General features: G+C 53.6%; 1 protein-coding gene and 1 non-coding gene across 2 annotated transcripts; one reads left to right on the forward strand and one right to left on the reverse strand.

Moving 5' to 3' along the window:
- Positions 1 to 904: 904 nt before the first annotated feature.
- Positions 905 to 18,396, forward strand: NPHS1 (NPHS1 adhesion molecule, nephrin). The gene is made up of 29 exons (XM_062175994.1): positions 905 to 980; positions 1,069 to 1,284; positions 1,363 to 1,485; positions 1,636 to 1,764; positions 2,181 to 2,262; positions 2,628 to 2,731; positions 2,916 to 3,043; positions 3,121 to 3,292; positions 3,450 to 3,607; positions 3,869 to 4,013; positions 4,113 to 4,237; positions 5,361 to 5,547; positions 5,699 to 5,828; positions 5,994 to 6,166; positions 6,405 to 6,545; positions 6,629 to 6,769; positions 7,222 to 7,343; positions 8,154 to 8,325; positions 8,417 to 8,573; positions 8,671 to 8,822; positions 10,968 to 11,079; positions 11,159 to 11,340; positions 13,853 to 13,909; positions 15,421 to 15,540; positions 15,677 to 15,701; positions 15,798 to 15,873; positions 16,012 to 16,105; positions 16,210 to 16,325; positions 18,265 to 18,396. The coding sequence occupies exons 1-29, from the start codon at positions 905 to 907 to the stop codon at positions 18,394 to 18,396; spliced, it is 3,747 nt and encodes a 1,248-aa protein (XP_062031978.1).
- A 3,076-nt stretch (positions 18,397 to 21,472) lies between these two features.
- LOC133748944 (U6 spliceosomal RNA) lies at positions 21,473 to 21,579 on the reverse strand. The gene has a single exon (XR_009864541.1). It is a non-coding gene; the product is annotated as a U6 spliceosomal RNA (small nuclear RNA).
- Positions 21,580 to 24,371: the final 2,792 nt, after the last annotated feature.

Raw genomic sequence — 24,371 nt, forward strand, 5'->3', positions numbered from 1 at the left:
AGTGGACTCGCGGCTACACCCACAGTGAAGCTTGGATTCTGCCACCTGCGCCAACTGCTGCACACCCTGTGCCCTCCCATTCTCACAGCCCATTCTCTCCTTCCTTGCACTCCCACACCCACACCCACAGGCACACACGCACAGTGTCACTCTCTCCTACACTCTCTTGGTTCCTTGCACACACCCCACCAGAGATCCCTGAGGGCTGGTGTCTACTCAGGGAAGGAAGGACTTGCCGAGGTCCTGGGTGAGGGCAGGGAGGAGCTGGGGAGTGCTCCCCACGCCGAGCCTAGCTCTCTGCTGGCCAGGCTGACCTTCTCCCCCTCACCCCCAGCCTAAGTCAGGCCCATGGAGCTCTGGGGCTGGGGAGGGGCCGAGGAATGTACCTGGCATGTGCTGACAGGGGATTTCTCACTCCAGCTGCACTGGGAGGAGCCTGCTGGGCACAGGCTGGAACTGGAGGGACCCCAGGGTGAGCCCAGGCTGGGTCAGAGGACAGGACCCAATTCTGCCTCGGATGACGGCCTCGCTCTCCTGGGCTGTGAGTGGTGAGAGAAAGGAGAGCAGGGCTGTGGGGTGGCAGGAGAGAAGAGAGAGAGAGAGTGACTGTCAGGGCGAGGAGAGAGAGGGAGAGAAAGAGGGAGAGAACGACAGATCAGCGGTGGGGTGGGAGTCTCAGAAAAAGCCTTAGAGAGATAGAGAGGCAGGGAGGGAAACTCAGAGAGAGCCTTGGGGAGACATAGAGGAAGAGAGACAGATAAAGACACATTTACAAGGAGAGAGGAAAAGAGAGAGACGGAAAGAAGAGACAAAAAGGAAGGTGGGAGACTGTGGGCCCCAGGACTGGGACCCAGAGAGAGACAGCAGCCGTCGCAGGTGGCAGGCAACGAGCACTGTGTGTGCCATGGTCAGGGGACTTGAAGTGGCCCTGAAGACCCCCATCGGGGATGCACTGCTGCTCATGGGGCTACTGACCACAGGTGAGTGGGATCCCAGCCTTGTGTCCAGGGTCGAGTGGCTGTCGTTTCCCATCCCGTATGTATATGGATAGACCCTCTGTGTCCGCAGGCCTGGTCCGGTCGTCGGTCCCTGCCTCGGCCCCCCGAGGTTTCTGGGCCCTGCCTGCAAACCTGACTGCCGTGGAGGGGGCTGAGGCGGAGCTGCAGTGTGGGGTCAGCGCCCCCGGCAGTGCAGTACAATGGGCCAAAGATGGGTTACTCCTAGGCCCCGATCCTAGGATCCCAGGCTTCCCAAGGTACCGCCTGGAAGGGGATCCCGCTAGAGGTAAGGGACCAGAACCTGAGCCCCTGAGCCACCACAAGTAGAGACGTACATGGCCCTGACCTCGGGCCCCACCTGCAGGTGAATTCCACCTGCACATTGAAGCATGCGACCTCAGCGACGACGCGGAGTATGAGTGCCAGGTCGGCCGATCTGAGACCGGGCCGGAGCTCGTGTCTCCCAGAGTGGTTCTCTCCATCCTGGGTAAGGGTAGAGACCCCTAGGACCCATAAATCCAAGCTCCCAGCCCCTCCTCCCTCAGACCCCCGAGGTACAGGGCTCATTCCACAGGCAAGGAGACTCAAAGCACCAGTGTCCTCAGTGGTGGAGGCTTACCCCAGGCCCCCTCCCCAGTTCCTCCCAAGGTGCTTCAGCTGACCCCTGAAGCAGGGAGCACCGTGACCTGGGTAGCTGGACAGGAGTATGTGGTCAGCTGTGTGTCCCCGGACGCAAAGCCAGCACCTGAGATCACCTTCCTCCAGAGTGAGTGTGGGGGCAGCTTGAAGCCCCTGGAACGCGGAGGGGGTACGCTCTTGGGGCCCAGAAGATGTCATCCCCAACATGGGGGCCCAGGAGCAGCCTTGAGGGGGTACTGGGGCCAGTGTGGGACTCAGTGGGTGGGTAGGGACATCCAAGGGAGGTGTAGTGGGGTGGGACTGGAAGGCTCGAGTGATAAGGGCACGTGATGCAGTCCAGCAAAAAGGTGAGGAGTGGGCAGAGACCCAGGAACCCTCGCCAGGGCTCCAGTACCCAAGGGGACCTATGGAGCCGATGTCCCAGGCACTGTTCTTCCAGACCAGGAGGGAGGGGACATCTTGTCTACCATGAAGACTTCCAGGCACGCTCCCCAGGGCATTTTGGGGAACGAGGCATCCCTCCAGCCCTCTTGTTGCCTCAAGGTGGACAAACAGTGTCGGATATCTCTGCTAACGTGAACGACGGGTCCCAGGAGAAACTGTTCACCACAGAGGCCACGGCCAGGTACGTAAGTGGGGACGGCTTCCCTACCAAGGCCCCCACACTTCCCCAAAAAAACCCTCTTCCAAGGGATCCAGGCATGGAAACCTGGGTTGGGTGTGCACATTTGGAGTCTGGTTCTTCACCTCGACACCCAGAACTTCTTCATGGGGACGCTGGGTCTAGGCTATCAAGCACAAAGGTTTTGGCCGGGCATGGGTCAAAATTCTCCCTGCTGACCCCTTAAATATCTCCCATGGAACTCTAGAGCCCAGGGCAAAACAGCATGGAGACTTAGACCACATGTGGGAACCTGGGATCCCCACCCCTCCGCCCAGATTCCCCAAATTTCACACAATGACTCTGACCCCAACTTCCTCCCATCCCAGGGTGATACCCCAGAGCTCGGATAATGGGCAGTTACTGGTCTGTGAGAGCTCCAGCCCCGCTCTGGACACGTCCCTCAGGGCCTCAATCACCATGAACGTGCTGTGTGAGTGAAGAATTGAACCTGTTACGGGCTCTGATGATCGGGCAGGGAGTAGGAATTGGGACTCCTGGGAATCACGGGGATTATGGAAAATCCAGACCCTCAGGGGGAGACGTGGAAATCCAGAGGCAGGCCATGGGGCCTGGATGGGTTTCCCAGGTCCACCGAGTGATGGCTGCTCCCCCAGTCCCCCCAGGAGCCCCTGTCATCGAGTGGCCAGGTCTGAATGAGGGACATGTGCGGGCCGGGCAGAGTTTGGAGCTGCCGTGCATGGCCCAAGGCGGGAATCCACCAGCTATGCTGCAGTGGCTGAAGGTGAGGACAAGAGGCAGGCACTGGGGTTCAGGGAAGGTGGGGGCCAGGAGCTGGCCCAGGACGCTCTCTGTCTCCAGAATGGCCAGCCCTTGTCCACAGCGTGGGGCACGGAGCACATCCAGGCGGTGGCACGAAGCGTGCTGGTGATGACGGTGCGGCCCGAAGACCACGGTGCACGGCTCAGCTGTGAGGCCTCTAACAGTGTCTCCGCGGGGACCCGGGAGCAAAGTGTCACACTGCAAGTCACCTGTGAGTTCTGATGCCAGCTGCCTGCCTGTCAGTCCACGCCCCCAGAGAGCCGCCTGCCTGTGCCCCCAACTACAGCCATCTGAAGCCAAAAACCTCATCCCTGTCCATCTGGGTCCAGCCCAGCCTCGGCTCTCAGCTCTGTCCATCTGTCCTGCAGTTCCCCCCAGTGCCATCACCATCCTGGGTTCTGCATCCCAGTCTGAAAACAAGAATGTCACGCTGTCCTGTATCACCAAGTCCAGTCGCCCGCGGGCCCTACTGCAATGGTGGCTGGGCGGGCGGCAGCTGCTTCCCACGGAGGAGACGGTCATGGATGTGAGGGAGGCACTGGGCTGTTGGGTCTGAGCAGGGTGGGGGCTGGGAGCAGGATTCCTGGAGCTGGGAGAGGAAGTTCCTGGAAGACTGGAGGCTTTGGTCTCTAAGGAGTGTGGACTGGGGTCCCCGACTCCTGTGTCTCACGGAGGAGGGGGTGCAGATGTGTCTCATGTCCCTGCTGCGGACTGGGGTGGGCCCAGGCCCCGGGGACCATGCGAGGGGCCATTTCCAGCCCTGGGTCTGAAGCTCGCTCCCCGCTAGGGCCTGCACGGCGGCTACATCTCCATGTCTAACCTGACGTACCTGGTGCGGCGGGAGGACAACGGTCTCACCCTCACCTGTGAGGCCTTCAGCGAGGCCTTCACTAAGGAGACCTTCAAGAAGTCGCTCACCCTGAGTGTGAAATGTGAGTCCCTACACTGGCCTGGGGATCCCCCAGTCTGTAGAAACCCTACCCTCGGGTGCCAGCCCAGAGCAAAGGGTCACTCTCGGCAACTCCCCTCAGATCCTGCCCAGAAGCTGTGGATCGAGGGACCCCCTGAGGGGCAGCTCCTTCGGACAGGGACCCGGGTGAGGCTGATGTGTTTGGCCATTGGAGGCAACCCGGACCCCGCCCTCACCTGGCTCAAGGTTAGTGCCAAGCAAGGCTGTGAGGTGGCCAGGAACGAGGCAGGGAGAACAAGGGCCCTTCTCCACTTCCAGAGTTGTGGGAAATCCTGGAAAAACCTGAATCTTAAAAAAAAAAAAAAAAAAAAAAAAAAAAAAAAAAAAAAAAAACTGGATCTAGCATTGAGTTTTGGAAGGGAATTGGAAAAGACCCAAATGCCATGAGAAGTAAATGGAATCCTAGGAAAATTCTGGGAATTCTGGGGAAACTGAAGATTCCTGGGTAAAAGAAAGAATCTGGGATCCAGATGGGAAATCCTAGGGAAAAGGCGATTCCAGCAAAAGCAAAGGAAGTTCTGGTGAAAACCTTAGAATTCAGGTGAAACGTAACAAGTTTTAAGAGCTACAGGGGAAAAAAAGTCGGTGGTATTCTGGGAAGACCAGAAATCGGGGGGAAGACACGTGATTCCATAAAACATCGAAGATTTGCTAATATTCAGTTGAATTCTTGGGACGTGGAGGTAAGAGAATGAAATTCTATTAAAAGGAAAGGAAATTGTGGCAGAATTCTAGAAGAATCCTGAAAAGTTAGGGAGCTGGTGACAATTCCGGGAAAGGACAATGGAATTCCATTTTAGTTGGATGGAATTCTGGGTGAATGCCAAGAATTGGGGCGGTACAAAGGATTCTAGTAAAAATCTAGAATAATAATAATAATTCAGAACCCCCTGGAAAGATACTGGGATTAAGAGAAAGGGCAAAGGAACTCTTTGGGGGAAAGTGGGCTTTTCAAGAAAAAGAACCGCAGACGGGAAAAGAAGGAATTCCGGGCAAGGCTTGGGAATGCGGAGGGAGTTTCCCAGCGCGGGTTTGCTAAATGAAGCGCACCAGTGGATTTAGGGGGGTGGGGCTGAAGGCTGGCCGGGGGCAGGGAGGCGGGATCAGATCTGGAAAATCAGCGTGCATCTCGGGGCCCGGGAGAGGCGGGAGACGGGGCAGGGGCTCAGTCCCGGGTGCCCCTGTTGTCGCCAAGGTCTTCCTGGATTGGCGGCGACCAACCCAAAGGGGCGTCGGGACGACTGGGGCGGGACGGGGGGTGGGTAGGGTCAGGGCTCCCCGCGGCCCCCCAGCGCATCCCGGCCCTCAGGACTCGCGCACCGTGACCGAGCCGCGGCTGCCCCAGGAGCCGCGGCGTGTGCAGCTGGGAAGCCTGGAGAAGTCGGGCAGCACCTTCTCCCGCGAGCTGGTGCTGGTCGTAGGGCCGTCGGACAACAAGGCCACGTTCACGTGCAAGGCGGGCCAGCTCAGCGCGTCCACGAGGCTCGTGGTGCAATGTGAGGGGGCGCAGGGGTGGGCGGGCGCGGGGAGAGGGCAGGAGCGGGACGCGGGCCCCCGAGGCGGGGCTGGGCCTGGGGTCCTGGCCGGGCGAAAGCGGGACGCGCCGGCGCTCACCCGGAGCCTCGGTCTTCCGGCCCGCTCTCTAAGTTCCCCCAACGAACCTGACGATCCTGGCCAACGCGACGGCGCTGCGCCCAGGGGACGCCTTAAACTTGACGTGCATCAGCATCAGCAGCAACCCACCGGTCAACCTGTCCTGGGACAAAGAGGGGGAGGGGTGAGTGGGGCGGCCCCGCCCCTCCCTAGTTCGGGTCCCGCCCCTTCCATCCAGGTTCCGCCCGCCGCTCTCCCTGTGTGCCCCTCCAGTGGTAGCCCCCTGGCCCTGGTCGCACTCCCGCACCAGCCTTGGCCTGGCCCCACCACCCTCCGGCCCGGTCCACAGGCTGGAAAGCGTGGCCGCACTGCCCCAGAAGGCGCCGTTCAAAGGCTCGGCTGCAGCCAGGAGCGTCCTTCTCAGAGTGACATCCCGCGACCACGGCCACCACGTGACCTGCCGCGCGCACAGCGCCGAGCTCCGCGAAACCGTGAGCTCCTTCTACCGCCTCAATGTGCTGTGTATGTGCGCCGGCCTGGAACCCCTTCGCACCCCCGTCCTGACCCTAAACCCGATCCTAACTTTCATCCGGAAATGGACCCCCGAGCTCAGCTCGGCCCTTGTTACCTTGTCCACCTTCTCAACCCTGGTCGCGGCCACGACTTTAACCCTTGACCCTGTGCATGAGCTCAGATTTATCCCTGACCCCGACCTTACCATCAATCTCGACTCCCCTGGGCGCCCTCTCCCTCTCCGAAGACCCTCCTGAGTTCCTGGGGGAGCAAGTGCTCAAGGTGACCGCGGTGGAGCAGGGTGAGGCTCTGCTGCCCGTGTCCGTGTCCGCTAACCCTGCCCCCGAGGCCTTCAACTGGACTTTCCGTGGCTATCGCCTCAGCCCAGGTGCGGGAAGTGGGCATGGAGTGGAGGTGCAGGGTCTCAGGGGGCCAGGAGGCCTGTCAGGCCCCTTACCCTGCTTTTCCCAGCTGGCGGCCCTCGGCATCGCATCCTGTCCGGTGGGGCTCTGCAGCTCTGGAACGTGACCCGTGCGGACGGTGGCCTCTATCAGCTGCACTGTCAGAACTCAGAGGGCACCGCTGAGGCGCTCGTGCGGCTGGACGTGTACTGTAAGCTCTGCGCTGGGAAACCGGGGAGCCCTGGGAGACTCGCCCCGCAGTGGAAGCCACACCCACCCCCAGAAACTCGCTCGCTGGGAGGCCCCCACGGTGGAAACCCCGCCCACCCAGGGATACCCACCGGTCCTGGAGCCCTCCCGTTCTGGAAGTCCCCATCCTGCCCACTAGGAAGACCCAATGTGGAATCTGTCCAGAGGGCGCCTGCCCACTAGTAGAAGCCCCGCCCCCAACTCTGGAAGCCTGCTGTGCCTGCTCTAGTCATCACACAGGGGCAGCAGAGGGCTAGACAACCTCACTAACCCTGAGAAGTCTCCTTCAAGTGCTCCACATACACACTCAAACTCTCCTGGACACCTCTAAGGCACCCCTCCCACCTGGGGTCGTCTCACACCTTGACCTGTCTGTGCCCAAGTGCCTTCCCCAAGCCCTGTGCCTCCCACCAGATGCTCCGGTCATCCGCGCCCTCCAGGACCCCACTGAGGTGGATGTCGGGGGTTCTGTGGACCTAGTCTGCACTGTTGATGCCAATCCCATCCTCCCAGATATGTTCAGCTGGGAGAGGCTGGTGAGGACCCTGCCTTTTGGCCCTCCTTTGGAGAATGAAGTTGGGGTCGGAGGATGGGGTGGGAGCCATGTCTGCTTGATGCTATGTGACTATACGCTTGCCAGGGCATGCCCCAGGAGCAAATAGCTGTTTGTGGAATGACGGATGAGTGGATAGATAGGTGAGTGGGTGGGTGAATGGACAGGTGGGTCAATAGATAGGAGAGTGAAAGATCAGGTGATGTGAACGAGTGGGTGGATGAGTGAAGGAGGAGATGAGGAGTGGATGGGTGAGTGGCCAGATGATTGAATGAGAGAAATGAGTGGGCAGATCATATTAGGGGTTGATGGATGGATGGATACACTGTCAGTGGAGAGATGTCTGTGGATGGATCAATCGATGGATGGCTAGATTGGTGAAGAGATGGATAAACAGGTGTGTGGATGACTGGATTAACAGATGCATGTGTTTGTGGGTATGTGCATAAATGAGTGACTAGGAGGGGTGAATGGGTAGAAAGCTGCAACATGAATAGATGGGGTGTGAATGGATGAATGAATGAAGGATAAATGGATGAATGGGTAGAGAGGTGGATGGGTGTGTGGGTAGACGGTCTCAAGGATGGATTGGATACAGGAAGGGGTGAATGGTTGGCTGAACTGGTAGATGAATGGATAGATTGGATCAATGTATGACAGAGAAATCTTTTCATGGGTGATTCTGTGGAAGGTGACTGTGGCTGGGAGAATGAGGCTATGGGGGAACATAGTGTTGGGGAAGATGGATCTGGGGCCGGACTAGGGAACCACTTTATGAGTCTTGGGTCTTTAGGGGGAAGAGGAGGAGGACCAGAGCCTGGATGACATGGAGAAGATCTCAAAGGGGTCCACGGGGCGTCTGAGGATTCTCCACGCTGAACTGGCCCAGGCTGGTGCTTACCAGTGCGTGGTGGACAATGGGGTGGCACCTCCAGCCAGAGGGCTGGTCCGTCTTGTTGTCAGATGTGGGTAACACCCCGATCATGACTTCACGGCTTGCCACTGACAGCTTTCCAGTCCTCCCGCCTGCTCACACTGATCTCCCCACCACCCCAGATGCCCCTCAGGTAGAGCACCCCGCGCCTCTCACTAAAGTGGCTGCAGCTGGAGACAGCACTAGTTCTGCCACCCTCCACTGCCGTGCTCGAGCTGTCCCCAACGTTGTCTTCACCTGGACGAAAAATGGGGTCCTTCTGGATCTCCAGGATCCCAGGTGGGCCAAGGCCCAGCAGGCAGCACCCCAGTCCCAACCCTGATCCACAGCTCCAGTTGCCCTCCTGAGACCTCCCCCCGCCCCGCCTTCTCTCCAGGTACACCGAGCACACGTACCACCAGGGTGGGGTCCACAGCAGTCTCCTGACCATTGCCAACGTGTCTGCAGCCCATGACTATGCCCTCTTCACGTGCACGGCCACCAATCCCCTGGGCTCGGATCAGACCAACATTCAACTCGTCAGCATCAGTACGATGGAGGGCGTTGGGGGAGTGCTGTTTGGGTCAATTCCCAAGTCTCTGGCTGACTCAGGGTGGTAGAGTTCCTGAAACCTGAGAAATGTTCAGGAATGGGGATGAAGTTTTTGCCTGCCTTAGAAATCTTAAGGGAGGTTGGATCCCCAGGGAAATCCACAACAAGTATGAGAAAAGATGGCGGCCGGAGGGTGTCTTCAGGGGCTCAAGAGTTTGAAAAGTGAATTTTCAGGAGTTGTTATGTCTGGGTTCAGCTGTCACCAAGAACTTCTCTCCTTTAGGTCATTTTCCTCTGTGTTGGCTTTAGTTGAAGGCTCTTCAGTGGGGTCTGTTTTCTCTGAAGGAATAGAATTCATCCTCTTCCTAACAGTTGGATGAAAATACTACAATTAAATTTCATTGTTTGCCCTTGGCTTTCAGCCCAACCCTGAACCAACCATGTGGTCAGGGGCAGGCAGCACTGATTGGCCTGGCTTGGTCATGTGTCTACTCTACCCAGAGTGGAGTCGCTTCCCTCAGCAGCGTGAGACTACGGGGTGGTAGTTCTCCAAATTCGGGGTGTTGTAATCAGAAGAAATGAGGGGATGGGTTTTCCGCTGCATGGAACAGATGTGTCCAGCTGATGGACCTATGTACTAAAATGTATTCGCAATGCCCACATCAATCCTCATCGAGTTCATGAACGGAGTGGTGGGAAGGTTGAGTCCCATGCCATTGTCCCACGTCCATGCACATTCCTAGCTGGGGCCGAGCAAGGTGATGCTCCGCCGTCTTGGTTTGGCTGTCGTGCTGTAAATCATTTCCTCTTCGTAGTTTGTTTAGTGCCATGGTTTTGCATTTTTGTGCTTTTTATGAGCAATTTGCTGCTTAAAATGGCCTCTGAGCCCAGCAGGAAGGCTGTGATGTGCCTTACAGAGAACATTCCTGCCTTGAATAAGCTTTATGTAGGCACAGGGTATAGTGCCGGTCACCGTGAGTTCTGTGCTAGTGCATTGGCAATCTGTACTCAGTACAGTGCCTCCGAATGGAAACACAAAAAGCAAGATTACACGTTGACTGATTGACTGATTTCCTGTTGCTGTGATGAGAGGTTTGGAGGAAACGCGCCTTACACTTCCCTAAGAAGCAACGGTTTGGTATCTGCTAATTCAGTGTTCCCAGAACTGTTACGAGGCATCTTCAAAAAGTTCATGGAAATGTGTATTATGAAAAAACTGTGGCCGGTGCCGCGGCTCACTAGGCTAATCCTCCGCCTTGCGGCGCCGGCACACCGGGTTCTAGTCCCGGTTGGGGCACCGATCCTGTCCCGGTTGCCCCTCTTCCAGGCCAGCTCTCTGCTGTGGCCAGGGAGTGCAGTGGAGGATGGCCCAAGTTCTTGGGCCCTGCACCCCATGGGAGACCAGGATAAGCACCTGGCTCCTGCCATCAGATCAGCGCGGTGCGCCGGCCGCAGCGCGCCTACCGCGGCGGCCATTGGAGGGTGAACCAACGGCAAAAGGAAGACCTTTCTCTCTGTCTCTCTCTCTCTCACTGTCCACTCTGCCTGTCAAAAAAAAAAAAAAAAAAAAAAAACAAAAAAAACAACTGTGCATAGATTTCTGCAAAATCTTTTTTTTTTTTTTACAGGCAGAGTGGATAGTGAGAGAGAGACAGAGAGAAAGGTCTTCCTTTGCCGTTGGTTCACCCTCCAATGGCCGCTGCAGCCGGCGCATTGCGCTGATCCGAAGCTTGGAGCCAGGTGCTTCTCCTGGTCTCCCATGCGGGTGCAGGGCCCTAGGACCCGGGCCATCCTCCACTACCTTCCCGGGCCATAGCAGAGAGCTGGACTGGAAGAGGGGCAACCGGGATAGAATCCGGCGCCCCAACCGGGACTAGAACCCGGTGTGCCGGCGCTGCTGGGCAGAGGATTAGCCTGTTGAGCCACGGCGCCAGCCAAGATTTCTGCAAAATCTTGCACCAAAATCAGCTTATGCTCTAATTCCATTTTCCCATGAACCTTTTGAAGCGTCCTACAGAGCACAACTGCCATGAATCACAAGCATTGATTGTTTATTCAGAGTCATTCTTAGAAAGACTTTGGAGGAATCTTCTAGAATCCTTTTGTGTTCTCTGACTGCTCCCTTCATCCCTCTCCCCCAAGGCCGTCCTGACCCCCCCTCGGGACTGAAGGTCGTGAGCCTGACCCCACACTCGGTGGGGCTGGAGTGGAAACCCGGCTTTGATGGGGGCCTGCCGCAGAAGTTCCGCATCAGGTAAACCCCTGCCCAGGCAGGGGAGGCAGCCAGCGGGCCCCGGGTGCTTTTCTGCATTGACTGTCCTCCTGTTGTGCAGGTATGAGGCCCTGGACACTCCAGGGTTCCTCTACATGGATGTTCTGCCAGCCCAGGCCACTGCTTTTACCCTCACTGGGCTGCAGCCTTCTACACGCTACAGGCTCTGGCTGCTGGCCAGCAATGCGCTGGGAGACAGTGGACTCGCTGACAAGGGGATTCAGCTCTCTGTGACTACTCCAGGTGGGAAGGGACCGCCTCGGGCAGGTCAGAGGGTTTCCCAGAGGACTCACAGGGATTGGGGATCTTCGGGGAAGGCGGCACCGATGAAACATTGAGACCGAGAGAGGTCATGCAAATTGTTCAAGGTCACCCAGCTAAATGAGGCGGAGGTGGGAAAGAGACCGGGGAACTTCAGAGGCCAGCTTTTAGCCACTAACCTGTATCAAGGTCCTTCGAACAATTCGTGGAAAATTAAATTAAAAGATAAGTTTATTTTTGTGCAAAAAATTGAAAACCATGCATAATTTTTCATCCTACATATTTTCCATGAGCCTTTGAAGACCCTTTTCATGCATGGATTTCCAAGTTTTGCATAAATACAAACTTCTTTGTTTAAGATTTATTTTTATTTACTTGAAAGGCAGATATACAGAGAGAGAGAGAAGGATAGAGAGAGAGAGAGAAAGAGGTCTTCCATCTACTGGTTCACTCCTCGAATTGGCTGCAAGGCTGAAGTTGGGCTGGTTCAAATCCAGGAGCCAAGAGCTTCCTCCAGGTCTCCCACAAGGATGCAGGGACCCAAGCACTTGGGCCATCCTCCACTACTTTCCCAGGTGCATTAGTAGGGAGCTGGATTGGAAGTGGAGCAGCTGGGACCAGATGGGATGCTGGCACTAAAGGCAGCAGCTTAATCAGCTATGCTACAACACCGGCCCCCAAAATTCTATTTTCATTTTATTTTCCCACAAACTTTTTTTTAAAAAAATGATTTATTTATTTGTTTGGAAGGCAGAGTTACAGAGAGGCAGAGGCAGAGAGAGAGATATTCCATCCACTGGTTCACTCCCCAAGTGGCCGCAACGGCCGGAGCTGGGCCAATCTGAAGCCAGGAGGCAGGAGCTTCTTCTGAGTCTCTGGCATGGGTACAGGGGCCCAAGCACTTGGGCCATCTTTTGCTGCTTTCCCAGGCCAATAGCAGGTAATGGGATCTGAAGTGGAGCAGCTGGGATTCAAATTAGCGCCCACATGGGATGCCGGCACTGCAGGCAGCGGCTTTACCCGCTATGCCACAGCGCCGGCCATTCTCATACTTTTTGAAGCATCCTTATGATATGTCAGATCGCTGTGCTTCAGTGTCTGAGAATAAGGCTCATCTAAGAGGTGAAGATGAAATGAGCTAAAACTTGTATATCTAAAGAGCTTAGAACAGGGACCAAGTGCCATGTGTTATCTAAAGGTTTAAAGAAATGGGGCCGGTGCTGTGGCGCAGAGGGTTAACGCCCTGGCCTGAAGTGCTGGCATTCCATATGGGCACCACTTCTAGTCTGGGCTGCTCCACTTCTGATCCAGTTCTCTGCTGTGGCCTGGGAAAGCAGTAGAAGATGGCCCAGGTCCTTGGGCCCTGTTCCCACATGGGAGACAAGGAGGAGGCTCCTGGATCCTGGCTTCAGATTGGCGCAGCTCCAGCTGTTGCGGCCATCTGGGCAGTGAGCCAGTGGATGGAAGACCTCTCTCTCTTTCTCTACCTCTCTCTGTAACTCTGTCTTTCAAATAAATAAAATAAATCTTTTTTTAAAAAAAAAAGGTTTAAGCCGGCGCTGTGGCTCAACAGGCTAATCCTCCGCCTTGCGGTGCTGGCACGCCGGGTTCTAGTCCCGGTCGGGGCGCCAGATTCTGTCCCGGTTGCCCCTCTTCCAGGCCAGCTCTCTGCTGTGGCCCAGGAAGGCAGTGGAGGATGGCCCAAGTGCTTGGGCCCTGCACCCCATGGGAGACCAGGAGAAGCACCTGGCTCCTGCCATCGGATCAGCGCGGTGCGCCAGCTGCAGCGCGCCAACTGCGGCGGCCGTTGGAGGGTGAACCAATGGCAAAGGAAGACCTTTCTCTCTGTCTCTCTCTCTCTCACTGTCCACTCTGCCTGTCAAAAAAAAAAAAAAAAGGTTTAAAGAAATGCTCTTTGCTCACCTCTCCGCTCACTTTGCACCACGAAAGCTCACCCAAAGCTTTTCTTTACGTCTCCCCCTCCCTGCAAAGCAACCTTCTTCTCCGTGGCAGTGTAAGCCCTTTCTCATCCCTGCAGTCTTCCCTGCTCTTCCCTCCCCCATTCCAGTCTTCTCTCTGGCACTAAAACCAAGCAGTAAAATCACCTCCCTTGCTGTAGAACTTATACCTCTATTAAGGGATCCCAAGAGCCCAAACATCTTTTTTGGTTAATTCAACAAGGTGATAATTCAGATTAAAAGGTTAAAGCACTCATCATTAATTTATTATTATTATTATTATTATTATTATTATTTTCATCTATTTACTTGAGAGGTAAAGAGAGAGAGAGTTCCCATTCACTGGTTCACTCTTCAGTGGCTGAGACTGGGCCAGGGATGAAGCTGGGAGCCAGGAACTCAAGGCAGTCTCTCATATGAGTGGGAGTGACCTAAAAAAAAAAAAAGAGAGAGAGAGAGTCTGAGAAGCATTTATGGTTTATGTCAGGGTTTTGGTGCCAGTACATAATCTTCCTGTCACCGCCCCCCACCCTCAGGCCTGGACCACCCCTCTGGAATACCGGACCACCAGCCGCCCACAGAGCAGCCTGCAGGCAAGTCCTTAATTCTCCCAGGCCCTCCCCCCCACCCCCGAGTGGAAACTTCTGGTCTCTGACCCGGCCTCCCGCCCTGGAAGACTGAGCGCTATCTCAGCAGACCTTAGCTCTTCCTCTTGCTCGGATTATCAGATTTTCTCTCTTACAAATCGAGTTGAATTCTGAAAGAACACCCTGACTCCATGCTCTGTTAGTTCTGCCTATTAGCTGGGGTGTAACAAACGACCCCAGATACGGACACTTAGGGTGACACACGTTATTTGTCATGGTCCTGTGGGTCGGCTGGGGACTTCTGGTCTAGGCTGGCTTGAGTCATCTCTGTGGCTAGCTGGCAGCTGAACTGGACCTGGGCGGTCTACAGTGGCTTCCTGCTCACAACTCCGACAATCCTTGGGCTCTCGGCTGGGGCGATGGAGCTAACTGGGCCACGTGTCTCGCCTTGCTTTGTTCATATGGAGGTGGCCACAGGGATCTCAGTAGCAATGAGACAAGCTCCCATCTCTCGCTCCTGACTGTGTCACATTTGCTGTGGTTCCATCAGCCAAAGCAAGTCCCGGGGCTCAGCACGGAGTCAGTGTGGCTATGAGAAGGGGAATTGTGACTCCGTGGCAAACGGCCCCTTCCGAGCCAGAGAAGAAGGTTGCACACGACGAAACTCAACTGTCAGCCCTCAAATAGCTCATGAAACGGAAAATTCCCAGTGTGGCTCGGGGGCCCATCTGTGATCTGTTTCTCCCCCTGCTCTCGACTTTGCCTTTGTTGATGGTGGCGTCTCAGGTTCTGCCATCAAGAGGGTAAAGCAGCCTGCGAAACCCCCTGAGTGCTCGGGCGCAAGGCATCTTGGGTTGAACGCCTGTGTCTGGACCAACCACTTCGGGAAGGGGGATGGGGGGCCGGACTGACCAGGCTGGGCAGTGTGGCCACCACGGCATCCTGCCTGAGCTATTCAGGCTGAGAATGGGGGCGTGACTGTCTCCCCAAAGGAGGGCAGGTGCTGTGGGCAGAAGATGCTGGAAGATGTTTACTTGGAGGAACTCAGTCTTGTCTCTGGGGATGTAGCAAAAGGGTTAGCCTGGTATTGGCTGGAGTGGGGGAGACTTCCTTGAGGTGGAACTTGAGGGGTGACTAGAAGTTGGAGGAAAAAAAGGACATTTAAGGACAGATCCTTGACTATGCCAGAGTTCTTGAACTTGGAAACAGCCAATGACCAGTCTGTGTGGCTGGAAGTTCCAATGCCGGGGTCTGTGACATGGGGTGTAGCTGGAGAAGTGGGAAGAGGTAAGATGGTGGGAGGTCTCAGATGCCCAGCTTAGGAGCTGAAGCTGTCTCCTGAGCCCGTAGACAGGGCCCAGGCAAAGGCAGAACCTGCTGCTAGTGGCTGGAATTGAGAAAGGAGCCGCTTGTGCCAGGGCGGCAGGCAGGGTGGGGATGGACCCCCTTGCCCAGCTGCTGCCCTGACCTTGGAAGGAGGACAGGCCTGGTCATGGAGGGCTGCCTTCTGCCCCCAGGGCCCCCAGGGCTGCGTCTGCTGCCTGTGCTCTTTGCCGTGGGGGGTCTGCTGCTGCTTTCCAACGCCTCCTGTGTCGTGGGAGTGCTCTGGTGGCGGAGACAGAGGCGTGTCTCGGAGGGTGAGCAGAGATCCTTCCCTGCCGGGACGGGGGCCACCGGTGAAGGGGGACCCGAGTCGCTGCAGTTTCAGTGTTTTGCCAAGACCAGGTGGGCTCCAGTGGGCGTCTCCGAACCTTTTCCCCCCTTTTCTCTCAGGTATCTCAGAGAAGACAGAGGCAGGGTAAGTGGGGGATTTTGTGAAGAAAGGAGAAGGTTTGGGGGTGACAAGTGGCAGAGGGTGGACCCCCAACTGCCCTCCACACCTCCATCCTGGAAGGTCGGAGGAGGACCGAGTCGGGAATGAATACGAGGAGAGCCAGGGGACCGGGGACAGGGACACTCAGAGCTCCACGGTGAGTGTGCGTGGCCAGGACAGCCCTGGTGACGGGAGTGCCACCATCCACTTGAGGTCAGTCACTGCCATTTCCATCAGCTGTGGAGCAGAGGATGGAAAGGCCCTTATCTGCCGTGTGTGTGCGCGTGTGTGACAGGTTAGCACCGCGGAGGGAGAACCGTATTACCACTCCATGCGGGACTTCAGCCCCCGGCTGCCCCCCACCCTGGAGGAGGTGTCCTTCCCCCGAGGTGAGTTGCAGCCACACTAGGGCTTGCCCTGTTCAGAGATGCCCCTGACTGACATCCGGGTGGGGTGCCCTGATTGCTCTTCGCTTCCACCGCTCCAACTCCAGGCCTCGTGGGTTTTGAAGATGAAGGCCTGGCCTTTCCTGGGCACCTGTATGATGAGGTGGAACGAATGCACATCCCATCTGGGAGCTGGGGACCCCTCTACGATGAAGTACAGACGGTGAGACATGTGTTAGCAGCAGTCTTTCCTGCCTAGTGCTGGGAACCCACCCTCTACTGCTTATATGAATCACAATAGAGAGCTGCTGAGACAAAGAGGTTTGGCCTCAACCCAGTGGCCTAAAGCAGGTGAGGGGTCCTGCTGTGGGCGGTTGTTCCGGAACCCCCTGTATTTCCCATTGTGTTCTTCTGCCAGCTCCTAGTGCTTCATCCAAGCCTGCAGAGATGGGCTTCTCTGGGGTTTTCAGCTGGCAGCAGGAAATAGAGAGTGTGGTGGAGGCCCAGGCCCAGAAATGGTACACATCACTTCTGTCCCCGCTCCACCAGCCATCACGTGGCCACACCTGGTGCAGAGGAGGCATGAGCTGGGGTCTAGAATTGGTCTGGCTTCAGTTCTGATACTGTGGGAGAAGGAAGGTGTGCACTCTCTTGGATAATTAGCCCTCTCCATTGCCCTGGTTAAATAGATAGAAAGGATTTTCTTTTTGCTAGCCCAGTTGAAAAGTTAAGGAATAGAATTGTGTTCAGGTCTGGCTGGACCCAGAACTTCCTCCATGAAGATGTCCCTTGAAAATCCAGAAAGGGCTTGTGGCTTATCAGATTAGAAATAGTCAAAGAAAGAGAAGGCCTATTTTGCAATATTTCCAAGTCCCCAATGCTGACACTTAGTCCAGCTCGGGTCACATGCTCATTGCTGCACCAAGGCAGGGAATATGCTAATTTGACGGGCCTGAATCCACACCCCTGGGGTTAGGGAGTAGAGGCTAGCCCTCCACTCTACACTGAACTGAGAGTGGGAGAGCGACAGCGGGCTCAGAGGGAAGTGAAGATGCTGGCAGGACAAGAACAATGTGCAGGCACTGGATCTGCAGCCAGCCCCTACCTGCTGCTCCACAATAAGGGAGGCAAGGAAGAGCCTGTGTCTTTCTGTATGGCCGTGGTTACTGCTCTGGCCCCTCTGGGCCAGGGAGTTCCTCTGTAACAGCCATCTACCTGGAGCACTGTTCTCAGACCACAGCGCCCACCAGTAGAGGAGTAACAGGCCCTGGATGCTGTCCATGGTGCTGGACCATATGTACCCTGGAAGCACAGATGGAGCCTGCAGGCTTTTTCTCTACAGGGCCAGAGAGTAAATAATCTGGGCTCTGTGGGACATATGGTTCTCCTCCAAACTACTCAGCTATACCACTGGAGAACAACAGCGGCCATAGGCAATATATAAATGAATGAGTTGTGGCTGTGTTCCAATAAAACTTTATTTTTGGACAGTGAAATTTGAATTTCATTTAATTTTCATATGTCACAAGTATTATTCTTATTTTTATTTTCTCCCTGAAAATCTAAAAATATGAAACATTCTTAGCTCTTGGGCAGTACAAACAAAGACAACAGGCCATAATGGCTCATGGACCAATCTGCTCTGAAATTTGTTGAGCTAAAAAAATTATTTTCTCCCAGCAATAGACAGAGAATATCCCCAGTATGGTCTTTTTTTCCCCTTCTATTTTGATGGGTAAATGTCTTGGGGACTCATAAGACTAACAGAACCATGACTCATATCCCACAGCTGCCACAGCTGATATCGTGGGCTCTTAAAGATTTCACATTTCTGACACTGAAATCATTTTCCCGACATCAATTCATGTGATATCTTGAACTTGATTTAAAATAACCTGGTTGGTGGGGGGTAGGGATGAGAAGATGAAGGTTTAGATAAATTACTATTGGCCAAGGGTTGACACCACTGAAGCCAGGTGATGGGTACAGGGGATTCTTGATGGGGGTTCATTTATAATCACTCTCCACTTTGTTGGGCTTTTCCCCATATTTAAGAGCTAACACCCTCTTTCTGAGTTGAGCAGGAGTGTATATCTACCAGATTTACATGATGACTCACAAGTCATCTCCCCATAGTTCTAACTCCACGTTTTGCTTATCAGGACCCCTATGACCACCACTGGCCTGAGGACAAGTACGAGGACCTAAGAGGAATCTATGACCAGGTGGCAGGAGATGTGGACACCGTGGGACCTGATTCTCTACCCTTTGATCTCAGGGGAGAGCTGGTGTGAGAGCTTCCTCAGTACCCTTCTCCTAGACCTGCAGGACACCCTGTGGTCCTTTTCATCCAAGCGTGGCCTGAGTTTGTTCAGTGAGCCCCATAAGATACAAAGGGGGCAGGGCCTGGGCCTTTCCCGGAGAGGACATGGAGGGAGTGTGCAGATGACAGAAGATGATTCAGTTGGCCTCAAAGTAAAGAGTTCCCCTTGGGGCTGTCCTTAGAAGCTAAACTGCTCCAAACAGACAGTGAGTTGGAAATGACATCTCAAAAATGAAAAGCTATTCTGAGGGTCTTTATTTCAATGTAGAATTTTCACAAGTGGGGAAAGAAATAGCTAAGACCTCAGTTCGTTTTGAGTTCCATTACATCTGAAACATACTAACAAGTGGGATCATAAGGGCCATTGTTCTGTCCTATCTATTTGTATTACTTTCCATAGTCATCTAAAACATGATGTATAAACTATGGCACACAGTAAACATTATTATTTCTATAGAAAATGAACAGAGTCTATTAAAAGGAGCTGTTTACAAAATAATGTATTTTATCTGATGTCATTTATAGAAATTCTAGAACAGAGAACACTAACTTATGGGGCCAGAGAGCAGATTATGGCTGCCTGGGGCTGTGAAATGGCAAATTGCAAAGAAGGCACGAGGGAGTTTTGGGGATGATAGAAATATTCTATATCACGATGTGGTGATGGTAACATGGGCACACAGATTTGCCAAAACTCATTGAACTGTAACACTTAAAATGGATTTTACTGTATATGCATCATGCCTCAATAAAGATGATTTTTAAAACAGGCTCCATAAGAAATCAGCCCAGTGAGACAATCCTTATTCTCTATGTTGAATAGCAGGATCACAGAACTCTGCCTCTGTTTCTATGAAGAGCAGAGTAGATGTAGTTAGATGTGGTCTTTCTTTAAACCTTTGATTCTACTTGATGAATCATATTGATCAAAACTTTTTAGCTCAAGTGTTTTTTATATGCTATTTTTTTGTCAGTACAGACTAAGTTTTTATACCACAGCACTTGGACACACAAATCCATTAAGGTTCAGATGATTTCGCTTAAAGTCAAGGGCTGGCGTTGTGGTGCAGCAATTTCAGCCAATGCTTGAGATGCTGGAATCCCGTGTAGGAGTGCCAGCTCAGGGAGTCCCGTCTACTCTGCCTCTGATCTAGCTTCCTGCTGATGCACGGGGAAGGCAGCAGATGCCACTCAACGTACTTGGGCGGAAAAGAACTGGAAGCAGAGTCCCAAAGAGATACTCACACATCCAGTTCAAATCAGCGTTGTTCACAATAGCTAAAATACAGAACAACCCAATGGCCTGTCAGTGGAGAAATGGGTCAGCAAAAGATGCTCTACCCATACAATAAACAATTACTCAGCTTTAAAAAGGAAGGAAGTTTGGACGCAGGCTACCAGATGGCTACCTCCTACTAAGTGAAATGAACCCGTTGCAGGAAGATACGTAGATAGGGGATAATTCCACTTGCCTGAGTGACCCAGAGCAGGCAGAAGCATAGAGCCAGACAGTAGAATGGTGTTTGTTGGGGGCTGGGGGAAGAGAGGAAAAGGGAGTTATTGTTGAATGGGTAGAGTTCCAGTTTGGGGTTCTTTTAGATTTATTTATTTGAAAGTCAGTTACAGAAAGAAGGAGAGACAGAGAGATCCTTCATCCACTGACTCACTCCCCAGATGGTTGCAATGGCCGGGGCTGGGCCAAGCTGAAGCCAGGAGCCAGGAGTTTCTAGGCCTCCCACATGGATGCAGGAGCCCAAGCACTTGGGCCATCCTCTGCTGCTTTCCCACAGCATTAGCTGGGACCTGGGTCAGAAGTGGAGCAGCCGGGACACGAACTGGTGCCCATAGAGGATGCCGGTGTTGCAGGTAGCAGCTTTACCCGCTGTACCACAGCGCCAGCCCCTGAGTTCCAGCTTTGTAGATGAACAGTCCTGGTGATGGGCGATGGTGATGATTCCATAACAGAACAGTGCACTTCATACCGCTGAGCCACACATTTGAAAACGGTTATGATGGCAGGTTTTATGTTATATGCATGTATTTTAATCAAACATTCAATCAAAAATGAAAAAAAGAACCAACAAACTAAACACAACCGTGAGTTGTACCCAGACCATGATAGTGGTTAACCCACTCTGTATTCCTGAGGTCTAGGAGAAAAAAGAAAAATGATCAAACAAACTGTTCAGGCACAACCATGAGCTTGTGGGAGAGAAAACAGGCAACCATTGTGTATGACTGTTCGGCTGTTATCTCCTTAACCCGCACACGTGCACACCTTATGACCTCATAATCACATACCCAATGGAAACGCTTATATGTGTGAACAAATAGACCTGAACTGGGAGGATCACTGGTGCCTGAGACTGGAAACAACGAGATGTCCATGACAGGATGACAGATAACTCAACTGTACGTTCACCCAGTGGGTACTGTGTCAGTGAGGATGGACCACTGATACACTACGGCGAATCTCACAAGCATAAGCAGATGAAATGAGACCATACGGTGTGATTTCATCTGCTGCAAGGCAAAAACAGGCAAAACTACTGTCTGTGTGGTGGTAGAAGTCAAGAGTGTTTACCCGCGGGGGAGGAGGGAGTGCTGGAACTGGCGCCAGGAGGACTTCTGGGGGTGGGCAGTGCTGACAATGTTGTTTGTTTACTTGGGTACTGGTTATACACATGTGGTCATTTTCTGAAAATTTACCATATTAAGCACTTAGGATAGGGACACATTCCTTTATGCGTGTAATACATCATTAAAATTTTACATTATATCTTATAGACAGCATTGCAGTAAATGAATTTCTAGTGTGTTGTACAATCCTCACTACCATTCCAAACAGTAGCCAAAAAAACAATCTTCGCTCAAATTTACATCATAATCTCATTTCAGAAAATGTCAATCTATTTTTTTCTCCAAATTCCTGGTTTAATAAGAACTTGTTTATTTTGAGAAAAAGGTCCCAACATCAGGCTGCCCACAAAAATAACCCACAATCAACTTTAGAAAACAAAGATTAAGACTATTACACTATTTTTTAAAAAAATATGGAATGCTTCACTAATTTGCACGTCATCCTTGCACAGAGGCCATGCTAATCTTCTCTGTATCGTTCCAGTTTTAGTACATGTGCTGCCGACGTGAGCAAAACGTCAATCTATTTTAAACCATATAAAAATTTTCCTGTGTAAACTTTCTCCTTACGATGTTCAGGATGTGGACACACAAGTTCTTGATTTTTTTTTAATTTGACAGGTAGAGTTATAGACAGTGAGAGAGAGAGAGAGAGAGAGAGACAGAGAGAAAGGTCTTCCCTCCATTGGTTCACCCCCAAATGGCCGCCACGGCTGGCGCTGCACCGATCCAAAGCCAGGCGCCAGGTGCTTCCTCCTGGTCTCCCATGTGGGTGCAGGGCCCAAGGACTTGGGCCATCCTCCACTGCCTTCCCGGGCCACAGCAGCCAGGACTAGAACCCAGTGCCCATATGGGATACCGGCGCCGCAGGCAGAGGATTAACCAAGTGAGCCACTGTGCCGGCCCAAGCCCTTGACTTCCACTTAAAAAGTCTGCAGCGCAACCAAAAATGTTGGTGCAGATTTCCAAAGCTGCCACCCGGGGGCGGTACTGCCACGTTTGAGAGGAACCCATCCAGCAGGAGAGGGTGAACCTGCTGGTGTATATTGAGTTCTGGAGCTCCGAGGAGGAGAGTGTGCTGCAGAGGAAACAGTGGCCGTCGTCAGAGTGGAGGTGATCATCAGACCCCGCTATTAGAGGCTGAGCAGGCGCTGAGCCAAAGAGGACCGCGGGGCCCCGCGCGGGGAAGGATTTTCCTGAAACTGTCACTGATGGATAACAGGCAAGGAAGGCATTGGTAGGAACTGGGACTAGTGAGACAAGGATTTTTTTTAAAAAGATTTATTTTATTTCTTTGAAAGGAAGAGTGACAGAGAGAGAATGAAAGACACACAGATCTTCCACCCAGTGGTTCGCTCCCCAGACGGCTGCAATGTGGGGCTGGGCCAGGCGGAAGCCAGGAGCCTAGAACTCCAACTGGGCAATCCACAAGGGTGACAGGGGCCCAAGTATTTGGGTCATCGTCCACTGCGTTCCCAGGCGCATCAGCAGGGAGCTGGATCGGAAGTGGAGCAGCCGGGGCTGAACCAGCGCTCTGCTATGGGATGCCAGCATTGCAGGCGGCGGCTCCACCTGCTGCACCACAACGCGCCGGCCCCAGAGATGGACAGGGATAGATGGCCAAGGCCAGTTAGGAGACTCCTCCTGTCCATGCCAGGAGCTACTGCGTAGTGACAACAACAGGAACGCACAGCCAACAGATAGGAGCTGCCCGTCCACGTTCCGAGTTCCTTATGCGCACTATCTCCTGGAACCGTTGGGGTCATGCCTGAGCCCAGCTGCTTTTGTCCTCCAGTGTCCACTCACCTTTTCGAAGGTGGCAGTGTAGACTTTCCCGCGCCGTGCCCAGGCCCTCGCTCTAGGTAAGCAAGCTTTGGGTCGCCGATGAGCCCCCCCTACTGGACACTCCAGGAATAGGCGTGCCCCGAAACCCAACCAGGCCATCCATCCATCTTCGGTGGGCAACAGGGGTCATCATGGGCCCAGTAAGAACCCCTGAGAGAGAACTCTGATCCTGAGACTGTCCTCCGTGCAGGCCTTGGCCTCTGTGCCGGTATTAAAGCCCTTGTCCCTCTCACCACCAAATGGGTGCTCACCCACGGAAGGACCATCTGAGAGCTTGATTCAGGAAGCTTCCGTGGCTCCACCGAGCACTCAGGATTCCCACCTCAGTCTCACCCTCCCTCCCCGTTCTACCCAGCTCCACTCTCCACGAGCCCTGGTTTCCAGCTTCAGGTCAGGGACAAGAACACGTCTCGGGCCGGTGCTGCGGCACAGGGGGTTCAGCCGCCACATGTGATGCTGGCAGCCGCACTGCACTCCACAGGGCACCTGGGGAAGCAGCAGATGAAGGCCCAAGTGCTTGGACTCCTGTCACATACATGGGAGACCCGGATGGAATTCCTGGCTCCTGGCTTTGGCCTGGCCCAACCCCAGGCATTACAGCCATTTGGGGAGTGAACCAGTGGAGGGAAGACCTCTCTCTCTCTCTCTCTCTCTCTCTCTCTCTCTCTCTCTCTCTCCCCCTTTCAAATAAGTAGATACTTTAAAATAATAAGGAATGCTTTTCTTCAGATGGGCTGCTTTTGTCTCCACCTCCTCTCCTCCAGCGTGTCGTGTCTGTGGCCTCCATGGGGACACCCACCTTCCTCACCCCGTAGAATCTCTGTAGCAGCTGATCCATGCCAGCCTCCGGAGGAGGCATCAATCAACAACAGAGCTCGCTACCGTCGGTGCCATGCAAGGACGCTGTGTGCAGGCACCTGTTTCTTCACACTTGGCTAGTTCAGGATGTGCTTTTTTTTTTTTTCATCAGTTCTGGAAAATTCTCAGCCGTTATTTCGCCAGAGGTCGTCTCCACCATTCTCTTTCATCTGACTTTTGAGACTTTCGTTAGGTGCTTGCTGTACCTCCACCTCTGCTTTCTATGTCCGTCTCTTGGTCTCTCTGTGCTGTAAGGTGTGATAACATCTGGAGTGCGGCGCTCCCACATCTTCCCGCCCAGCTGTTCTTCAGCTACGTCTCACCCACCGAGTTTGGGTTTTCATTTTTGTGATTGCATTTATTACATTTTTCACCTCTAGAAGTGGCATCTATCATTTCATTTTTACAGAGATTTATATATATATATATATATATGAATGAAGATTTATTTATTTATTTGAAAGGCAGAGTTACAGAGAGGCAGAGAGAGAGAGAGAGAAAGGTCTTCTATCCACTATCCACTGGTTCCTCCTCAAATGGCTGCAATGGCCGTAACTACGCTGATCTGAAGCCAGGAGCCAGGAGTTTCTGGGTCTCCCATGG

The sequence above is a fragment of the Lepus europaeus genome, chromosome 19, assembly GCF_033115175.1.
Source record: "Lepus europaeus isolate LE1 chromosome 19, mLepTim1.pri, whole genome shotgun sequence".
Taxonomy (NCBI): Eukaryota; Metazoa; Chordata; class Mammalia; order Lagomorpha; family Leporidae; genus Lepus; species Lepus europaeus.

Coding starts and splice junctions, on each gene's coding strand:
- NPHS1 (XM_062175994.1), top strand. CDS start 905: ATGGTCAGGGGACTTGAAGTGGCCCTGAAGACCCCCATCGGGGATGCA. Junction 1,285..1,362: donor GGAAGGGGATCCCGCTAGAG/GTAAGGGACCAG, acceptor CCCCACCTGCAG/GTGAATTCCACCTGCACATT. Junction 4,238..5,360: donor CCGCCCTCACCTGGCTCAAG/GTTAGTGCCAAG, acceptor CCCGGCCCTCAG/GACTCGCGCACCGTGACCGA.